This window comes from Rhinatrema bivittatum, chromosome 10 (assembly GCF_901001135.1).
Source record: "Rhinatrema bivittatum chromosome 10, aRhiBiv1.1, whole genome shotgun sequence".
NCBI lineage: Eukaryota > Metazoa > Chordata > Amphibia > Gymnophiona > Rhinatrematidae > Rhinatrema > Rhinatrema bivittatum.
In genome coordinates, this window is record NC_042624.1 from 72,119,880 (window position 1) to 72,140,600 (window position 20,721).

General features: G+C 46.3%; 1 protein-coding gene across 3 annotated transcripts in view; it reads right to left on the reverse strand.

The window, feature by feature from the left end:
* Positions 1-20,721, reverse strand: part of RC3H1 (ring finger and CCCH-type domains 1) — a 256,670-nt gene that overhangs the window by 114,042 nt on the left and 121,907 nt on the right. For all 3 annotated transcript variants that reach the window (XM_029617716.1, XM_029617715.1, XM_029617714.1), the window contains exon 6: positions 10,730-10,930. In XM_029617716.1, coding sequence (XP_029473576.1) covers positions 10,730-10,930 — 201 coding nt within the window. The remainder of the gene's footprint in view (positions 1-10,729; positions 10,931-20,721) is intronic.

The following is a 20,721-nucleotide window of genomic DNA, read 5'->3' on the forward strand; positions in this document are numbered from 1 at the left end:
AGGGTTTGTTTGCCCACTGGAACTCGCAGCTTGTCTTTGTCAAAGAAGCAAAGAGTTGTATGGATTTCCTATGGAGGGCAGTGTGGTCTAGATAGAATGCAAGTGCACGCTTACAGTCCAAGGTGTACAACACTTTCTCGCCATGGTGAGAGTGAGGCCTTGGGAAAGAGTGGGCAGACTATAGATTGAGTAAGGTGAGAGGCTGTGTCCACCTTAAGAAGAAATTTAGGGCAAGTACGGAGGACCAGTCTGTTACAGAGGAACCTAGTGTCGGGTGAGTATGCAATAAGGGCTTGTAACTCACTGACCCTTTTAGCAGAGACGATGGCTACGAGGAAAAGAATTTTCCATGTTAGAATTTTAATATTATAGGAATGCAAAGGCTCGAATGGGGAATGCCTGAGCCTTGTAAGCACATTTAGGCCCCATTCCGTAACCGGTGATCGTAGAGGATGCTTAAGTTGTAGAAAACCCATGATAAGCCGACTCATAAGGGGATGAGCCGTTAATAGGGCATTCCCTACTCCCTGGTGGTATGCTGAGATGGAACTGAGGTGTACCCATGCGGAGGATGTCTGGGGACCAGAATTCAAAAGATATCCTAGATATCCTAATAGAGATGGAGTGGGGCAGGATAAAGGGGCCAATACCTTTTTGTGCACACCATTTGGTAAATCTTGCCCATTTCGAATGGTAAGATTTACGTGTGAAAGGTTGTCATGAAGCTACAAGTACCTGAGAATATCAGTGAGTCTGTGTTATAAGATTGACCTGTGGGTAGGCGAATTGGTTCCTGGAGTGATAGGTTGAGAAGTATGGGGAAGCATACTTGTCAAGGCCAGTACGGGGTTATGAGAATCATTGAAAACCTGTCCTGCTGTAGCTTCACGAGAGTTTTGGCTATGAGTGGTATCGGAAGAGATGCCTATAGGAGGCCTTTGTTGCAGGGGTGAGGAAAGACGCCCATGGCTAATGCACTTTGATGCCTGTGTAGGGAGCAGAATCTGTCCACTCTGTAGTTCGATTTGGATGCAAGAGGTCGATGGGTTGGTTGACCTCAGCGCTAGAAGATTTTGCTCACTACACATGGATTCAGAGACTACTTGTGGGGATGGAGACATCGATTGAGATGGTCTGTTAGTATGTTCGGTATGCCTGTTAGATAAGTGGCCCAGAGATGCATGGGGTGTGCAAGGACCCAGGCCCAGAACTGCACGGCTTCCTGGCAGAGCAGATAAGAGCCTGTGCGTCTCTGTTAGAGTACCACATTGCTACTATGTTGTCTGTCTGTATCCACAAAGTTTTGTGTGAGAGGCAGTGTTTGAAGGCATAGAGGGTATAACGCATGGCTCGAAGTTCCAGGAAGTTGATCTGAGACTTTTTATGGAGTGGAATAGATGTATTTTGGGTTTGGAGGATATTGATACGAGTTCTCCAACCCAAGTTGGATGCGACCGTGGCCAAGATCATCTGAGGATTTGGTACTGGATCGGTGATATGGAGCAGGGACGAAAGCGGTTGAACGGCTTAGAGCCACTGAAATTTTAAAATCCACTGAGTTGTTCTCATGGTTAGTCTGGCCATAGAAGTGACATGGATCATGGAATCATGTGGCCCAGCAATGAAAGATTTGATGGGCTGAGGCTATGCTGCATGCGCACAGGGATGTGGACAATTTGATAGGATGTCTGCACGATTGTTGGGCAGGAAGGCTGTTGCAACTATGTCCAGATCTGAGCCTTAGAGAATTTAGAGCTCCTTGTTTGGATTGATTCCTTATTAGGCAGTTGTCCAGGAAAGGAAACGCGTGAATGCTGCTGTTCTTTGTAGATGAGTGGCAGTCACTGCTAGGTATTTGGTGAGATACACAAGTTGTCGAAGCTAGTTCGAATGGCAGAACTTGGTATTGAAAATGTTGACTCACTATGAAGCGTATAGAAAGTCCAGAGAATAGAGGCAACCCCCTTATTGTAGTAAGGGAAGCATGGTGCCGAGAGACATCATTCTGAACTTTTCTTTCTGAAGAAATTTGTTGAGATTTCTGAGGTCCAGGATGGGTGGAGGTCGCCTGTTTTCTTTGAAAGTAGGAAATAGTGGGATTAAAAGCCTCTGCCTTGTTCCGGGGAACGGTATCCCGAGCCCTGGACCTCAGTGGGATGGACAGTTTTGTTCTCTGGCAAGGTAGAAAAATCCAGGAGCCTGCTCGACTGGCGGAGCTGGTGTGATCTGGATACCAATTGGTCTCATGCGGGAGTGTGAGCGATAAAAGGTCCTTCTAGCATCACTTCACTGGTTTTCTAGCCAAGGAGGGAGGATTTGCAAGAAACGTAGAGAGCTGTTGCAGGGTCTCGCGGTAGTCTTGCAATTGAGCCACTGTCTGCTGAAGCTTGTGCATGAAGAGATTATTTGCGGTGCATGGCAGATCAGCTAGTTTATCTTGGACTTCGGGCCATAAATCAGAGGCCGTAAGTCAGGTTACCATCTAGTACGGAGTCCTGTTGCTGGCAATGGGAGGACGTTTTGAAGCAATCACATATTGCTCGAATTTCATGTGGATGGCAGAGAGGTTCCCTTGGTGTTGTGTCAAACATAGCTAGTAAATAGCAATATGTGAAACCAATATGGTTTTTGGAAGATGTTACGACCTAGAACCTCCCGAAACATCTGGTCCTTTTTAGTGACCAGGTCGAAAGGGATGGTTTCAGACACATCCTGAACTTAGGTCTCGATGGGATCGGTGCCGAAGCGGGATTAGAGGGCTCATCGCCCCTTGAGGATCCCCGGGATAGGTATAGGGGTTCCGTGGAGGCATCGATGACTTAGGCTGTCGTTGGTAGGTACCATAACGAGGCGGTGCCACAACAGTGCGAATATCGATGGCTCCGGTGTTAGTAGATTCCAGAAGGCATCGATGACAGCCTGACGGACGAGGACGTCCAGCTCCTCCCTGGAAGCTGCTATAGGTAGCGTAGCTACAGGGGGAGACAGGGTAAGCATTACTGGCACTTCCACATGAATCTGTGGTGGCTCAGTACCCGGCACTGGTGTCAGTGGGGAACACCTCGGTGCCTTGGGTGCAGAGGAGCATGGATACTCTTGTACCTGGGCCCGCTTCACAACTGGCTCAATGGACATTGATGCCGGTGCGGCATTAGTGCCAGCACTGAATGCGGAACCACATTGGTGCCGGCGACAATGTTTCCCTCGGTGCTCAGCCCAGTCATTCTCCAGCACTGAAGAAACTGCCACCGACATCCAGAATGGTGTCTGCGACAGACAGTCACCGTGCCTCTACTGCTCTTGGCATTATTTGTCACCCAAGGATTACAACGGGCTCTGGTTTAGAACCTGAAGTATGGAGCGTTTTCTTTAGTCGGGGCTATCGATGGCCATCAATTGGGGGGGGGGGGGCGTCGATGGAGTTGACGGGGCATCGACAAGGGCGTGGACGGCATCGATGGCGGCCCTGGCGGCAACAGGAGCCATGGACATTCCAATCCCTCTAGCCCCAGTGGAAGTTCGCAGCAAGGACACTCGCGGGTATCGTGGGGCGGACCAAGGGTGATAGACATAGGGAGAACAGAGGGCTGCAATTCGGTTGGTAACCCGGGGGAACCAATAGTGAGGTGACAGGAACAGACCGGAAAACAGGGCATAGTACTCACCGAGCGTCGATGAAATGTACGCGAAGGGAGATTATTTGTGAAGTAAAACTTAAAGTGTTTCTGTGAGGAAAAGTTGTGAGAAAAATCTCACAGAGCTCCTAAACGTGAGGCAAACTGCACTGCGGGAAAAAAAGAGACTGAAGGGAGACCCCTGTGGACACAGGGATCATGGCATGCTGGGCATGCTCAGTGTGCCAGTCAAAGTTTTTAGAAAAACTTTGACAGAAATTTTTCCCATGATAAGGCTCCGTCCAGTGACTTCACACATATTTGAGGATTACCATCCTGCTTGTCCTGGGAGAAAACGAGGGCCTCTCGGTCCCAAGAGCCCTGATAGACCAGGCATCGGTTCTGGCATCAGTGAAAGGGGACTGGAGTCCATGCCTTTGTCGTCTGAGGAGCCTGGAATGCGAATTGGGGCTTTCAGAGGCTTTGCAGGTTGCTTTGGCATCGGTGGCCCTGGTTCTGTTGGAAGGGCACCGATGAGTATATCCAGTCTGGTCAACAACAGTGCAAATATCGATGGCTCCGGTGTCTGTATGGGGGCCGGCATCGATGGCTGTAAGTCTCGGAGAGCATCAAGCACTGCCTGGCGGATGAAACCATCCAGTTCCTCCCTGAAAGCTGGTGTAGATATCACAGCTACAGGGCGAGGCAGGCTAGGCGCTACGGGCACCGCCACAGGAACCTATGGAGCTCAGTACCTGGCACCGATATCTGTGAGGATCGCCTTGGTTTCTCGGGTGAAGAGGGGGTTAAGGGCTCCTCTACCCATGTCCTCTTCGCAATTGGCTCGATAGCCACAGAGGCCGATGCGGTGTCTGTGCTGGCACCGGGAGTAGACTCGCGTTGGTGCCAGTGTCAGTGCTTCCCTCGGTGCTCAGTCTGGTCTTTCTCCAGCACCGAAGAAGATGATACAGATGCCTTAGACGGAGTCAGTTATGGGCGGTCACCACTGCCCTGGTGCTCCCGGCGAGGTTTGATGACTAATTTCTTCGATGCTCCTGCCAGTGACGATTGGGTGATGAAGTCAACTTGATTTTAAACAGAGTCTCCATCTTGTCGAGGCGATCCTGCTTACCCTTCGGAGTCATCTGGTACAACTTGGGCAGTGAGAAATGTCATGTGATGAGCCGAGGCACAGCACACAGACATTATGTGGGTCGGTAATAGACATGGTACGGGGGCATTCTGGACATTTTCGGAAACCTGTTGCCATAATGGCAGAGGTTGAGGCCTCAAAATGGTCGATGGCCTGCGGACACCGAAAAAAGGTGGGAGCAGGAATCGACCGAGTCAGTGAATTTTACTCACCGAGCGATGAAAAACAATATCGCGATGGGAGACCCCTATGAGGGAAGTTTTTAATGAAGTAGTCTTCAAGTTTTTTCTGTGAGGAAAATTGAGAGAAAGTTCTCAGAGTTTCTAACCGCGAGGCAAACTGCAGCGCGGAAAAAAAGATTCTGAAGGGAGACCCCTGTGGCTACAGGGATTATGCCATGCTGGGCATGCTCAGAGTGCCAGTCAAAAGTTCTAGAAACCTTGACAGAAAAGTTTTCCGTGATAGGGCTCCGTCCAGTGACGTCACCCACATGCGAGGACTACCATCCTGCTTGTCCTGGGAAAAATTAGGAGACTAAGACACTTGGCAGAACAGGGAAGATCCTAGATTGGTCTGGCTGGATTCAAGGAAAGAGAATTTCTTCTTCCAGCCAGACCCATGGGATGTACCCAAGCTATCCCTCTAATGGGTGGGACACTGCCAAGCCTATTCTCAAGATTTTTTAACCAAATGAAGCTTCTCCCCTGGCTCAAAGGGTGAGATGATGATGCTTTGCATAAGTATCCAAGAAAGAGCAAGTTACCATTCTGCAAATCTCCACTGGCGACACCAGGTGAAGTTCTGCTCCTGAAGCTGCCTGCATCCTGGTAGAGCAATTTCTTGGGAAATTGCAATCTCTTCTATATGTAAGCCTTCTGTACCACTTCCTTACTCCGAGCTACTAGTGCCTTCGAAAATGTTCCAATCCTTCTAGAACTACTAAACTGAACAAATGATACACTGAGGTTATGAAACTATTAATGATCTTTAACTGCAGCAGAAGAACTCTAACATCTAAATAACAAAACCCTTTAAAAGGAAAGAGCTTACCATTGATTAAGATGAAAAATTGTGGCATTTTAAGAAGGAATCAAGAGAATCTGCACTACCTTGTTCAAACAAAAAAAAAACAAAACAAAACAAAAAGGGTTCGCTACACAATAGTACCTACAGCTCCAAAATTCATCCAGCAGAACAGACTGCTACTAGAAAGTACAGTCTTAAGAGTAAATAGCTTAAGTGCCACCTCTCAAAGGCTCAGATGGATGACCAACTATATGTGACAACATCAAATTTCAATTCCAGGGAGGTACAGATTCTTTTACCCAAGGCCGAATATACTTCACTTCTTGAAGAAAACAAGACATTCAGATAACACGATAAAGGTCTGCCTATCAACCGGCCCCTAACAGGTGAAAGCTGCTACCTGCACCTTAGAGAGTTAAGGGTCCACTCTTATCCAATCCCTCTTATGGGAATTCTTAAATAACTGGCACCAAAGCTCCTCTCGCCGAGATCTTCCTAATTGAGCACTAATCCTTAAACTTCCACATTCTCACATATGCCAAGGATGTGAAAACTTTCCTGGACCACAAAAATGTATTTACAACCTTCTGAAAATCTCTTTTCTGACAAATAAATCTTCTCAAAAGGCCAAGCTGAAAGTCAAAACCTAGATGGATCCTAGTGAACCACTGTCCCTGAACAGTAGGCCTCTGTCCTGAAACAATAAAGGATCATATTCAGCATTCTCATTAGACCTGCATACTAAGGACACCTTGGCCAATTGGGAGTTATCAATATGACTAGCCCCTAATGCCTGGAAATCTTTTGCAAGACTCTGCCCACCAGAGACCACAGAGAGAACCCTAAACTGACCAGTCTTGAATCAGAGTATCCAAACTGGCTGAACCTCAACCTTCTTCGGCTGAAAAATCTTCACACTTATGTGTTTCTGCTGACCGCCAACAGTCCATCAGTGATTCTCCCTATTTGGGCACTTTCTGGGAGAACACCTTCTAGGACAGACTATCTTCTAAAGTCCAGCCTGTTGCAATTGAGGAAGACGGTTTGTACATTCTCTATTCCCACTAAAAGAGCAGCAGGGTACGCTTTTACATGCTTCTCCACCCACACCTTCCACCATATGCCAACACTTGTGGCTGACAGGATCCTGACTGCCCGACTCTGAAGAACAGAAGCAAACTAAAAGGAGTGCCTTTCATATGACCCTGGTTTCCAGCTGACTGATGGACCACTTGGCTTCTTACAGATTGCAAATGCTTTGAGCCACTATACAATGAGCATCTCAGAGACTTGCATCCGAGATCAACATTATCCAAATGGGAGATTCAATATTCAAGATCCACTCCTACTGTCTGGTTCTTACATACTAGCTACCAAAGCAAAACTCACTCTGGCTTACATCAGAGGGAATCTCAAGAAACACACCTGGAACTGTGGAGATTACATGGAGAGGAAGTCCCTCTACAAGAGTTTCATGTGCACCCTTGCTCAAGGCACTAAATACAAGGTAGCTGCCATGAAACCCTATACCTGAACATAAATCCACACTGTGGATCTCTGAATTCTCAAACCATGCACTTGGTTCTGCATCTTCCAGATCTGTGTCTGTCCACCAGACCCGGCCTTCCCTAATGTCAAACCAAATCTCCACATACTCCAGGGATTAAGAGGGAATCAAGATGCTCGTCAAAACTGGAAACCCAGCCCAGATCCTACAATAACTACATCACGTTAGCCGTTACGATTCACTTTTCTGTGCTAGCTTCAGTCAGATCCAATCATCCAGTCCCAGATGCACCAGGGCTATCACCACAACCACCACTATGGACAAGAAATTGGAGCCATGTCCAATCCAAAAGGGAGAAATGGACACTGAAAATACTTCCCCCATCATTGCAAGGCAAAGATATTTCTAATGCCTTTCTTTTATTGGGATATGCACAATCAAGTCCATCAGATCTAATGATATTAAGAACGCTCTTTGTTGAGCTGCTAACTTCAGAGTCTCCATCCTGAAGTGAAACACCTACACAGCTTTGTTGAGCTTTTTCAAGTCCAGAAAAGGACAATAGGATACCCTGCTTCTTTGGTCCACTTTGCAGTAGCAAGGTAAATTGAGTACCAACCCTGACCCTATTGAGAGTAGTGGACTGGAACCACCCCCGCTATATGTACAGCTTCCCTTTTCGAAAGGAACAAAAGGAAACAAAGCGTCTGAAAAAAAGGACAAACTCAAAAGCATAACCATCCCCAACAACTCCTAAAATCCACTGATTCTAAATAATGTGAACACACTTCCAATAAAAGGGGGACAACCGCCCACTTAACCTTCGTACCAGTGTGTGGCCTCTACACTTTCATTGGAAGGTCTGAGAACTTCCAGACCACACCACCACTTCATCCTTACCTCCCTTCTTGGAGCTCTAAAAGGAATGGAATCCAGTAGTCTAGACCGCTGGCCACATTGCAACCTGCCTGGAATCACTAAAGCGGCTCCAAGCTGGTCACAAGGACCTCAGGCTTATCTTTGGGCAAGCTGGGGACTTGACTCCCTAAATGCTTTTCACCAGAAGATTTGCCTAGAAGGAACCTTGCCTTGGAAATGTAAACTGCTGACCAGTTACGTAGCCACTGCAAATGACAGGCAGCCGCAACTGAAGCCATACTCCTAACCAAAGTCTGGACCCATTCATAGGTGACGACCATCAAAAAGGTAGCTCCCGGTGCGATCTGAGGTGAATCCTCCAGAATCATCTCCTCACATGCTAAGGAACTTTCCTGTATATGTTGAGACAAACACAATCCTGCCCTAGCAACAATATCACTGCACACAGCAGCCTTCAGCACCAAACCAGCAGCCTCAAAAGCCCACTTAAGTACAGCTTCTATCTTCCTTTACTGAGCATCCATGAGGGCAGAGATCCTTTCACAGGAATAGTGACAGCATAAATTAATGCATCCATGAGGAAATTCCAGCTTTTCCCTTCACTGAGCCTGGAGGGGATATAGCCTTGCCATAGTTTTATTCCCTTTAAATTTTAAACTCTGGTGCTTGCCATTATACAGAGATCAGATCCTTATCTATGCCCCATAAATGCTTTGAATCGTTTCCTTAAACTCGACATTATAGGGTCTTCTTCTGAGTTAGCAGACTCCTGTCGTCTTTTTATTTATATTGTTATGTTTGGTATTCTTAGGGACTGTGAAACTGTGGGAGAAAGTTCCTTTTTGTGGAACAACTGAACCATAGCTGAATTGTCTATACTACAGGAACATTTCTCTTCCTCCTCTGATTCTCCTTCTCTGCCACTTTCCACAAGTGACAGATCAGACACCACAGGACTTTCTCTCCTAATTCTCCTCTACTTTTATCATTCTTTTGCTCTAGATTCTTGAAAGGAGTCCCGCAAGAGAGAAACCCAAAGCAACCCAAGGCTGCACTCTGCTCTAGAGAAAAGGGCCCGATGCAAACATTTCACAAACTTCATGGTAATAGACAACCAAGGAGGAAGGCATATCTCCACCTGGAAAAAAAAAATAAAAATAAAAGCTGTTCCTTGAACTTCACCTGGAGGAGATATGGATTAGACCATTGTAGCGTCAGACCTCCGTAACCAGTGTAGAAAGCTACCTCCTTCTCATGGTTTCAATATAGCCTTGTCATGGCAGCAAGCATGCTGGTGAGAATGGCCTGCAACAACCCCACCAATGCGGCCCTCCCAGGGCATATGACTCCGCTTGCTACATTCTCTCCCCTCTCCTCCCCATAAGATTTACAGAGGTTTCCCCCTCCCAGTGCCTGACAGAGTGATCCACATGAACTGCAGAATACTGAGCTCTTCCCAGACTCCTGAAGAGACACCATCACTTCCTCCCTTACCTCTCCTGGCTTAGTCCACCGTCCCTCAGACGGAAAACTGCTCTATATTTTATTTTAAGCTTTAATAAGCAAGAACCAGACACAGCCACAGGGCTCAGGAGACGAGGGTAGAAAAAAAAAGTCTAAACAAAGCTTCTTTAAGGGGAGGAGACACCATGGAAGAGGAGAGAAAAAGAATAGGAAAGGAGGGGAAGAGGGGTAATTCCAGCAACCATAGCCAGAAAAGACCCTATTCTAACAACTGGAAGGCCCCTGGTCGACTGGCTGTGCTTAACTGAGGAAGGAAGTACCTCAGAAACTGCCATCCAAATGTCTATCTTCTTGGCCTGGCCTAACCAGGCCTCAGCTCACAGCATGGGATGCTTGCCTGCCATTTGCTGGAGATGGAGAATACTGACAGGCTGAGATTAGCACAGGAGCCTATATGGGGTAATGTCAACAAGCCTGTCTGTCTCCATCTGCTGGTTGAGAGGTATAACCCATGTGTCTGGACTGGTCTGACTGTCTTAAGAGGAACATGAGATATGGCACACCTCATGGCTAGACAGTAGTGCTATGTCCTTTTGTGAAGATCACTTATTAATTTTCTGATTCACTGTATTTAAAGTTCAAGGTTCTTATTGAAAATATTGTTTTTTACGTTACGTTATGCTTTACACTCCTTGTTATTTGTAAACCGGGTTGATGTGATGCCTATCATGAAACTCGGTATAACAAAAACAATAAATAAATAAATAAATAATTTTAAAGCATTACAGAAATAAAGAGCTTCAGCCCCCATGGATGAGGTGAGTCGCAGAGAAGAAGGGAGAGATGCTGACAGTTATCTAGCAGGGGCAATCTGTTTGAGCTCTGTAGTGTACACTATCTCGCTAAAGGATTTCTTTACAGCTTACAAGGGATCCCCAGTTTGCCTGGTACAACCAAACAAAAGTCAGGAGAGCTGTGGGACGATGACAGAATGGGTTAAGGGAAATATTCTATATTAAGTCAAAATATGTACACACCTGCTATCCATTCAAAAAGGTCCAACCATACTAAAGAAATATCTGTTACCTTGTCAATAATGGATTGCATGTGGGATTTGTGAGACTGGTCCCCATAAAGAAGTGAAGACCACTGATCTGGTGCGATGCGTAGGCCAGCCTCCATGGCAATCTGCACAATCTGAGAGTCATGTTCCCGACGCAGAGCTTCATAAGTGCGAAATTCCTCCTTTAATTGCATCAATGAGGAGTCCTCATCACGTTTCGTCACCTGAGGAGACACCAGAACAAGAGTCAGCCAAGCAGTAATCTACATGCAGCAAGAAGATTCATCTGAAGGTTAAATAGGTGCTTTCAGCAGCCTACCTGGTAATCCAAATATAGTACAGAAATTAATCAGAGTTGCTTATCTGTAACAGGTGTTCTCACAGGACAGCAGGATGTTAGTCTTCACATATGGGTGATATCATCAGGATGGAGCCCAATCACGGAACACTTATCAAAGTTTCTAGAACTTTGACTGGCACCTACTGGGCATGCCCAGCATGGCACCAACCCTGCATCCACAGGGGTCCCCCTTCAGTCTCGTGTATAGCAAGAAGTGCCTCTGTATCGCTCCATGGTGAGACTGCACCTTGAATACTGTGTACAATTCTGGTCGCCGCATCTCAAAAAAAGATATAATTGCGATGGAGAAGGTACAGAGAAGGGCTACCAAAATGATTTATTTTTAATTTTTATATACCGACATTCTTACATCAAATGCAAATCATACCAGTTTACATAAAACAGAAAAAGCAGGAAATATATTTCCATAGTCAAATACAATGAACATTTATAAAAAATTGTTAAGCCATAAGGTAAGAACTTGGAAAAAAAAGTTAATTAACAGAAAAAATAAATGAAAGAATTTTGAATGAAGCACAAAGGGTTGCATGAAGGGGTGCACAAAGGGGAGAGCCCCTTTGGCGTGCGATGAACGGCGCGCGGTGCCTGGTGATGAGGCGCTTTTCAACTGCCGACGGAGCTCTCAGTGTCGATAAGGGGAATAGAACTCTCCTATGAGGAAAGACTAAAGAGGTTAGGACTTTTCAGCTTGGAGAAGAGACGGCTGAGGGAGGATATGATAGAGGTGTTTAAAATCATGAGAGGTCTAGAACGGGTAGATGTGAATCGGTTATTTACTCTTTCGGATAATAGAAAGACTTGAGGGCACTCCATGAAGTTAGCATGTGGCACATTTAAAACTAATCGGAGAAAGTTCTTTTTTACTCAACGCACAATTAAACTCTGGAATTTGCCAGAGGATGTGGTTAGTGCAGTTAGTATAGCTGTGTTTAAAAAAGGATTGGATAAGTTCTTGGAGGAGAAGTCCATTACCTGCTATTAATTAAGTTGACTTAGAAAATAGCCACTGCTATTACTAGCAACGGTAACAATGAATAGACTTAGTTTTTGGGTACTTGCCAGGTTCTTATGGCCTGGATTGGCCACTGTTGGAAACAGGATGCTGGGCTTGATGGACCCTTGGTCTGACCCAGTATGGCATGTTCTTATGTTCTAAGAATGTGTGAAAAATAAAATAAATCGCAAGCAAACCCAACTCCATGGGGTGGCGGGTGGGTTTCGTGAGGACTAACATCCTGCTGTCCTGTGATAATACCTGTTACAGGTAAGCAACTCTGCTTTCTCACAGGACAAGCGGGATGGTAGTTCTCACATATGGGTGAGTAGCGAGCTAAGGATGCCCGAGCAATACACCAAATGCACCCAAAGACGTGCAAAAGGAACAACAACAGGGATGGATTTGGGTAGGGGGGCATCCTGAAAACCCAGAACGGGGGTCGCTGGTAGGATGTTGGGTAGTTAAGCTGAGAATAAGTTGCGTAGAACAGACTGGCCAAAAACAGAATCTTGCCTGCCAGCTTTATCTAAGCAATAATGGGCTGCGAAAGTATGGAGTGAGCTCCAGGTCGCAGCCTTACAAATATCAATAAGTGGCACCGAACAAAGGTGTGCCACTGAGGTTGCTACGGCCCTAACAGTGTGCGCCTTTCACCCGGTGTTGTAGCGGAATGCTTGCTTGCTGGTAGCAAAAGGAGATACAGTCCGCCAACCAGGAGGAAAGGGTCTGTTTTCCCACTGGATTTCCCAGTTTGATGGTATTGAAAGAAACAAATAATTGAGTGGACTTCCTGTGGGCTGACGTGCGCTCTTGATAAAACGCTAGGGCATGTAAGAGAATGTAGAGCCTTTTCTCCTGGGTTTGAATGGGGCCTTGGAAAGAAAATAGGTAAGATGATTGATTGATTAAGATGAAAATCCGACACTACCTTTGGTAAAAACTTAGGGTGTGTATAGAGGACCACTCTGTCATGCAGAACTTACACAATGAAGAAACAAAAATACATTATAACACAAAATAAAACAAATGACAACAAAATTAAAATAGCCTTTCCCCAACTGAGTAATCATAAACGACCAGACAAAGCTGAACTAAGTAAGCCAGCTAGACAAGAAACGCATGGGAAAACAAATGTTTTTAGAAGTTTCCTGAAATGTGGGAGGTCCTTCTCTATCTTAAGGAAAGGAAAATGAGGAAAGACTAAAGAGGTTAGGACTTTTCAGCTTGGAGAAGAGACGACTGAGGGGGGATATGATAGAGATGTTTAAAATCATGAGAGGTCTAGAACGGGTAGATGTGAATCGGTTATTTACTCTTTCGGATAGTAGAAAGACTAGGGGGCACTCCATGAAGTTAGCATTTATTTATTTATTTTTAATTTTTATAGGGGCACATTTAAAATTAATCGGAGAAAGTTCTTTTTTACTCAACGCACAATTAAACTCTGGAATTTGTTGCCAGAGGATGTGGTTAGTGCAGTTAGTATAGCTGTGTTTAAAAAAGGATTGGATAAGTTCTTGGAGGAGAAGTCCATTACCTGCTATTAAGTTCACTTAGAGAATAGCCACTGCCATTAGCAATGGTTACATGGAATAGACTTAGTTTTTGGGTACTTGCCAGGTTCTTATGGCCTGGATTGGCCACTGTTGGAAACAGGATGCTGGGCTTGATGGACCCTTGGTCTGACCCAGTATGGCATTTTCTTATGTTCTTAAAATTGGTTCTTACCTGCTAATTCCCGTTCCTGTAGTACCATGGATCAGTCCAGACTCCTGGGTTTATTCATCCGTGCCAGCAGATGGAGAAAGAGAAAGTAAAACCGACCCTGCTTCAAATACCCTGGTGCCACCTGCAGTTCCTCAGTATTTCTGTCTCCACAGATGGTTGCTGGTGAATATACCTGCAGTTTTTTTTCTGTCAGTGTGCCCAGTATTTTTTCCTAGCTTTTTGAGCCTCTCTCTCAGGGGTCGGGGTTCCTAGTCAGAGATCCCTACCCTGTTTGGTTGAGACAGATGGGTTGGTGACCTTTTTTGTACACCCAGTCCCAAAGTAGCCGTGGGGTGCACATCTGGTGGTCCAGATCCCTCCCCTTACAAGGTCACTTTGGTGACTTGTTTTTGTTGGCTCTTATTTGCTTTTTTCTTTCCCCTCTCCGTTCCTTAATTGCTGAATTGAGCTGGACAGCTCTCTTCAGTGTTAAGAGAGGGGACCATCTGTAGCCTCTCAAAGTTTTAGGGGGGGAAAAAAAACAAAACAAAACACAACAACTCAGGGCCTCAGTTGTCAGCGGTGTTGAAGAGATTTACAAGCTTTATTCATTCAATATGCTGTGACCCCTGATGAAGGATTGCGTCCAAAACTTGGCCATGTTGGGAACAATGAGCAGCTATGCACTTTTTTGTTCTAATAATGTGGTTTTTTTTAAAGAATAATCTTGGTCTTGAACATGGTGCTGACACACAGATTTGAAAATGACCAGAAGATAGCAAGAGTTCAGGGTGGTATCACAATTAGTTGTTCTCCACCGTGAAAAAGAAAAATGTGTTTTATTGGTGGCATTGCAAAAAATTATAAAAAACAGGTGGATGGTGGTATATTGATAATTACAATAAGTCTATTTGGGTAATCTGGATGGTACCATGAAACTACTACCTTCCTCTCCAAAAACGTTTTCTAGAGGGGTTCTTCATACTGAAGTCAAATCAAAACTAACAATATTTTATACTGGTTTTACCACATTAGGTATAGTTATTTGGTTTGAATTGCAGTATTGTATTTGTATTAGCCTACATTAGTGGTTTTATTTGGTTTTTTGGTATGTTATCTTCTTTAACAGCAGGACTGGTACCTTCCTGTTTAGGACTGTTCCAAACAGATCTAGCCTGGGTAGTCCTCACTCACAGAAGTGCATTTGCGCCAAGGATCACTGTGAAGGTCCAGGAGATGATGATTTTTTGGTAGGATGTTTTCCGTTCCCACCATGTTAAGTGGCTCTTAGGGATATCTGATGAGAAGTAGCCCAGTTCTACATTATATGGATATCCACTAGGGATGTGAATCGGATCCGATATCGGATCCGATTCTGGTTCCGATTCACATCTCTATAGATGTGAATCGGATCCGATATCGGATGTGAATCGGATCCAATATCGGATCCGATTCACATCCCTAATATCCACAAAGGCAACATAGAAATCCTCCTCAAAACTTGTGAGAAGGCCCTTGGGAAACTGGTGTGTACTGACCTCAACATGGAAGGTTGGGTATTCTTTGAGCCATGGCTGCTTTAGAGTATGGGATATTTTGACCCTGTCAAAATACTCAAAATTGCACATTGATGATATGTGAGGGGGGCATCAAGGGTGGGGAAAGATCTTAATGCTGCCTCTCAAGATTTGGCATTCCTCCACTTCGCTTACAAGTCACATGTCTTGTGAAGAAACAGTGCAGGAGAATAAGATTTGTCCCTGCTCCTCAGTCTGTCTTAGGAATGAAGAGTGAAAGTAGCAGAGGACCACTTCAGCAAGGCCTGACCACAAATTAAATCTTGGTCAGTTCATTTGGCTTTTTAGCAGGCTTCAAAATGAACTGGGCTTTTTTGCAACTATCAGGTATGCTCTATGCCTCTCCTGCAAGACCTGAACTGCCCATAGTGATATCTTCACAGAGAAGTCACATGCCAAGATGTTGTCTTTCCCAAACACTAATAGCACTTGTCTTACAATATATGAAACACATCTACTGGGGGCACATTGGACCTCATTTAAAGCTGCTGTTTCTCAGCCATGGATTGAAAAATTAAGGATGCAAAGTTGAAAAATGAACTTTTCAAAGAAAAAATGCAGCTAAATCAAAAGAACTGAATGCGATTCAGTGAAGCCAAAGCTGCAATCATGTGTGAAACTGATATGGCAAAGGCAAAAAACAAAGAAAACCTAAAATTTCTTGAAAAAGCCTAACTAGTGAAACTAAAGCAGAGTTGCTTACCTGTAACAGGTGTTCTCAGAGGACAGCAGGATGTCAGTCCTCACATATGGAGCCCTACATAGAAAACTTGTGTAAAAATTTCTAGAACTCTGGAGTCTCTCGGAACATGCTCACGCATGCAATATACCATGTATCCATGTGGGGTCCCCTCAGTCTTATAACATACAATTCAAATAAAATAATCAAATACTACTACCCACAAAGTGGAAACCCAACTCCAAGGGGAGGCGGGCAGGTTTCGTGAGGACAGACATCCTGCTGACCTCTGAGAACACCTGTTACAGGTAAACAACTCTGCTTTCTCCGAGGACAAGCAGGATGGCAGTACTCACACATAGGCAAATCCCTAGCTACAGGCAGCCCCCCTAACAAAAAAGGGGACCAACAAAAATGGTGCCAAGAAGCACAAGAATGTCAGGAGTGGTGTAGCCAGAACAGACCCCAGGAGGGAATAGAGTTGGTTCTACACCTCAAACAGGTTCCGAAGGAGAGACTGGCAAAACCTGCCATTGCATTGGTCATCCCAATCCAGAGTGTAATGAGGTGTGAATAAGTGGATGGAACTTCACATCGCAGCCCTGCAGATTTCCTCCAGGATACTGCTCACAAGTGGGCCACAAACGCTGCCATGGCTCAAACAGTGTGAACTTTGACATGGCCCCAAGTTGCAATCCCACCTGGGCATAACCGAAGGAGATGCAGTCTGCTAGCCAATTGGAAAGTATCTGCTTGGCAACAATGATCCCCAATTTGCTCTGGTCAAAGGAAACAAAAATCTGGGGGGACTCTCCATGGGCTTCTGTTTGCTCCAGATAGAAGGCCAAGGCTCTCTTGCAGTCCAAATTGTGCATGGTTTATTCACCTTGGTATGAATGGGGCCTGGGAAAGAATGTTGGCAGGATGATGGATTGGTTAAGATGGAAGTCTGACACCACATTAGGCAGGAATTTAGAGTGCATACACAAGATCACTCATTCATGAAAATCTTACTGCAAGGTGAATAAGTCACTAAGGCCTGGAGCTCTCTAACCCTGCTTGCTGAAGTGATCACCACTAAAAATATGACCTTCCAGGTCAGATACTTCAGGTCACAAGAGCGCAGTGGCTTAACAGGAGCTTTCATCAACTGAGCCAATACCACATTGTGGTCCTAGGACACAGCGGGAGGCCTTAGGGGAGGCTTCAATTGAAGCAGACTTCGCATTAAAAATGTACAACCATAGGCTGTACAGAGGTAGGCTTACCTTCAACACCCTAGTGATATGCACTAATCGCACTCAGATGAACCCTAACAGAGTTGGTCTTCAGATCAGCTTCCAACAGATGTAGAAGGTAGTCAAGCAGTTTTTGTGGTGATCAGGAGAAAGGATCTAGGGCCTTCTGCTCACACCACACAGAAAACCTCCTCCATTACTTTCTGTAGGACTTTCTAGTGAAAAGCTTTCTAGAGTCTACAAGGACATGAGACACACCTGAGAGATTGAGTGACACACACAGCCTCTCAACATCCAGGCTGTGTGACACAGGGCCTGAAGATTGGAATGGCACAATCGCCCTCTATCCTGGGTGATGGGATCTGGAGAAGTCCCCAGTCTGATCGGTTTCCAGAAGGACATCTCCCAAAGCAATGGAAACTGAAAATGTCTCGGCCAACGAGGGGACATAAGGATCATGGACTCTGTCCTTGCAAAGCTTCAATAAAGTCTTCACCACCAATGGAGATGGAGGATGCACATACAGAAGACCCTCACTCCAATGGCAGGAGAAAGCATCTGAGGCTGGTCTGCCATGTGCCCTATACAGGGAGCAGAACTGAGGAACCTTCCTCTTTCAAGGCGCTGCAAACAGATGCACCTCTGTGATTCTCCACAGTGGGGAGATACAATTTGCAACACCTTGATCTAGAGACCATTTGTGTGGTCTGAAGGAGCGACTCAGTCTGTCCGCCATCATATTCTCCGTTCTGGCTAGATACATGGCTATGAGCAACACCCCATGGGAGATATCTGGACCGCTTCCTAATTCAAGAGATATGATCCCATATCTCCCTGCTTGTTGACATACTAAGTTGCAACCTAGCTCTCTGTATCAGCACAATTTTGTTGGACAGCTATTTTCTGAAAGCCCAGAAAGCATACCCGATTGCCCGGTGCTCCAGGAAATTGATTTGACAATGTTGTTCCTGGGGAGACCACAGACCCTGAGTGCAGAGCCCCGCAGTCAGGGTACAAGCATCCATCATTAGCACATTTTGGACCCAAAGACTTTGGAAGCATACCCTCCTTTCCAAATTGGAATTTTCTTGCCATCAGGACAGAGTCCCAGAGGGTTGGGTTGACTCAGATGCAGACCCATAGATCCTGTGTGGCTAGTCACCACAGCGACCTTAGGGTACACTGGACTCTCTGCAAGGGTAAACGTGCCAAGGGTGTGACCTGTACTGTTGAGGCCACATGGCCCAACAGCCTCAACATGTGCCACACAAACCTGCTGGCTCACTTGAATCTCTGCTGCGATGGTCATCAAATTGATGGCCCATTGCCAGGACAGGAAAGCCTTGGTCTGAGCAGTGTCTAGCAGGGCTCCAATGAAGATCAATTGCGGTGATGGGCTGAGAATGAACTTGGGGTAGTTGATGACAAATCCTAGTGACTCCAGCACATGGATGGTCAAGCATATGGCCTCTTCGGCCCTGCCTGAGAGGTGGTCTTGCCCAGCCAATTATCCAGATAGGGGAAAACTCCTAGCTTGTGAAGCTGTGCTGACAATATGGCTAAGCATTTCATGACAACACATGGAGGCCAATGCTAGCTCAAACAGCAGAATGCAATACTGGAAGTGCAGTCCCCCTCCCCACCCCACGAAATAGAGATACTTCTGGTGGCCGGAGAAGATCTTGATGCGAGTGTAGACATTCTTCAAATCGAGAGAGCACATTCAGTGGACCAAGATGCACAGGAAACCATCTTGAACTTTTTTTTTCTTAGAAACTTGCTCAAGGCCCTTAGGTCTAGGATCGGGGGCAATTTGGCAGGACACTCAAAAGATTTAATCTGTATCCTCTTTGAACAGTAGTGAGGACCCACTGGTACGAGTTTACATTGGGCCATTGGTTTGAAATGCAGCCTGCCCCCGAAAGGAAGATGAGGAGACTGGGTTCTAAGTCGGTGCCGGCTGGGGCTTGGGAGCTCTCTGCTACCTGGGCCAGCTGCGGGAGCTCACCCTCTGTGAACAGGAGCAAGAAGCCAGAGGATAGTACTTCCTCTGAAAGTAGAAAAAGTTCTTCTGACCCTGCCTTGCTGACCTTTCTGAGGAGGACGGGTCTGATATGCTGGCTGAGAGATGGAGGATCTCATGGTGGTCCCGCAACTGGGCTACTGCATCCCTCACCTTATCTACAAAGAGATACTCTCCCATACACGGCAAGTCAGCGAATCATTTCTGTACCTCCGGTCGGAGATCCGAGGCCCACAGCTATGCCATCCTGCGGGCACCAATTCCCATTATAGAGATTCATGATGTTGTTTCGAAAACATTGTAGGTTGTACGAATCTCGTGTTTTCTGCACTCCAGGCCCTTCTGCACAGTGACATGAAGGTGTCTTGCTGCTGTTGACACAGCTGCTCAGCCGCCTCCTGCACTTGTTTCCAGAGGTTCCGCGAGTACTGGCTCATTTGAACTGGTAGGAGGCAATGTGGGCAATAAGCATGGCTCCGTGGAATACTTTCCTCCCAACAGCGTGCACTGCCCTGTGATCCTTCCCCAGGGGCACAGAGGATTGGGTCCGAGAGCGCTTGACCACCACCGATTGGTGTGACAGCTTACGTTTCTCGACTCTAGTAATCTTCTGGACGAGGCAAACCCCATCTGCCTTCCTGTTCATGGGAGGTACTGAGAGTGCATGTTCCCAGATCCTCAGCAGCAATTCCTTAAGGATGTCATGCACTGGGACAGTTATGATCTCCTTAGGAGCCTCCCTGAACTGAAGGATTTCCAGTATCTTGTGCCTGGCATCCTCCTCCGTCAACAATTGAAAAGGGATGGCCTCAGCCATCGCCTGCACAAAACCTGCGAAGGTTAAGTCCTCTGTAGGAGAAGGCTCTGAGGGGAGATCCTCCGAGTCCTTGAAGAAGGAATCCGTAGTGTCATCCCCCCAGGGGTCATACGGAGCCTCATCCCCACTGTAGTCCACAGGGGATGAGGCTCTAGGTGCTCGGCCTTCGTCCCTAGCCATGGGCACTGATGGAAGCCCCAGCAGCGCTGGACGGGAAGCTGCAGGCCTCAGTGTTCCTGCCTGCCTCAATGAAACTTCTTCTGCGGAGGAAACGGCAATGAGCAACATATTGGTCGTGGGAAGCATCGGTGACTCGCCAGGCATCTATGGTCTCCTGGGAACAGATGCCAGCTGGGTCGGTAATGCATGATGAGCATACTCAACCGCTCCAGCAGCTGTTACAGAACGAAGAGTGAGGACATCGGTATCGTCTGTGCCACAGGCATGACGTCCTGCAGTGCTTGCTCCATCACCAGCTGGACTCTTCGCTCCAGCTCCTCCTTGAAAGTTGCAGAATCCAAAACAGACTGGGAGACTTAGATTGCTGAATCTTCCTCGGATCCCTGAGGTGGAGGCGCAACTGGCACCAGGACTAGTGGAGACCGTCATGGACCCC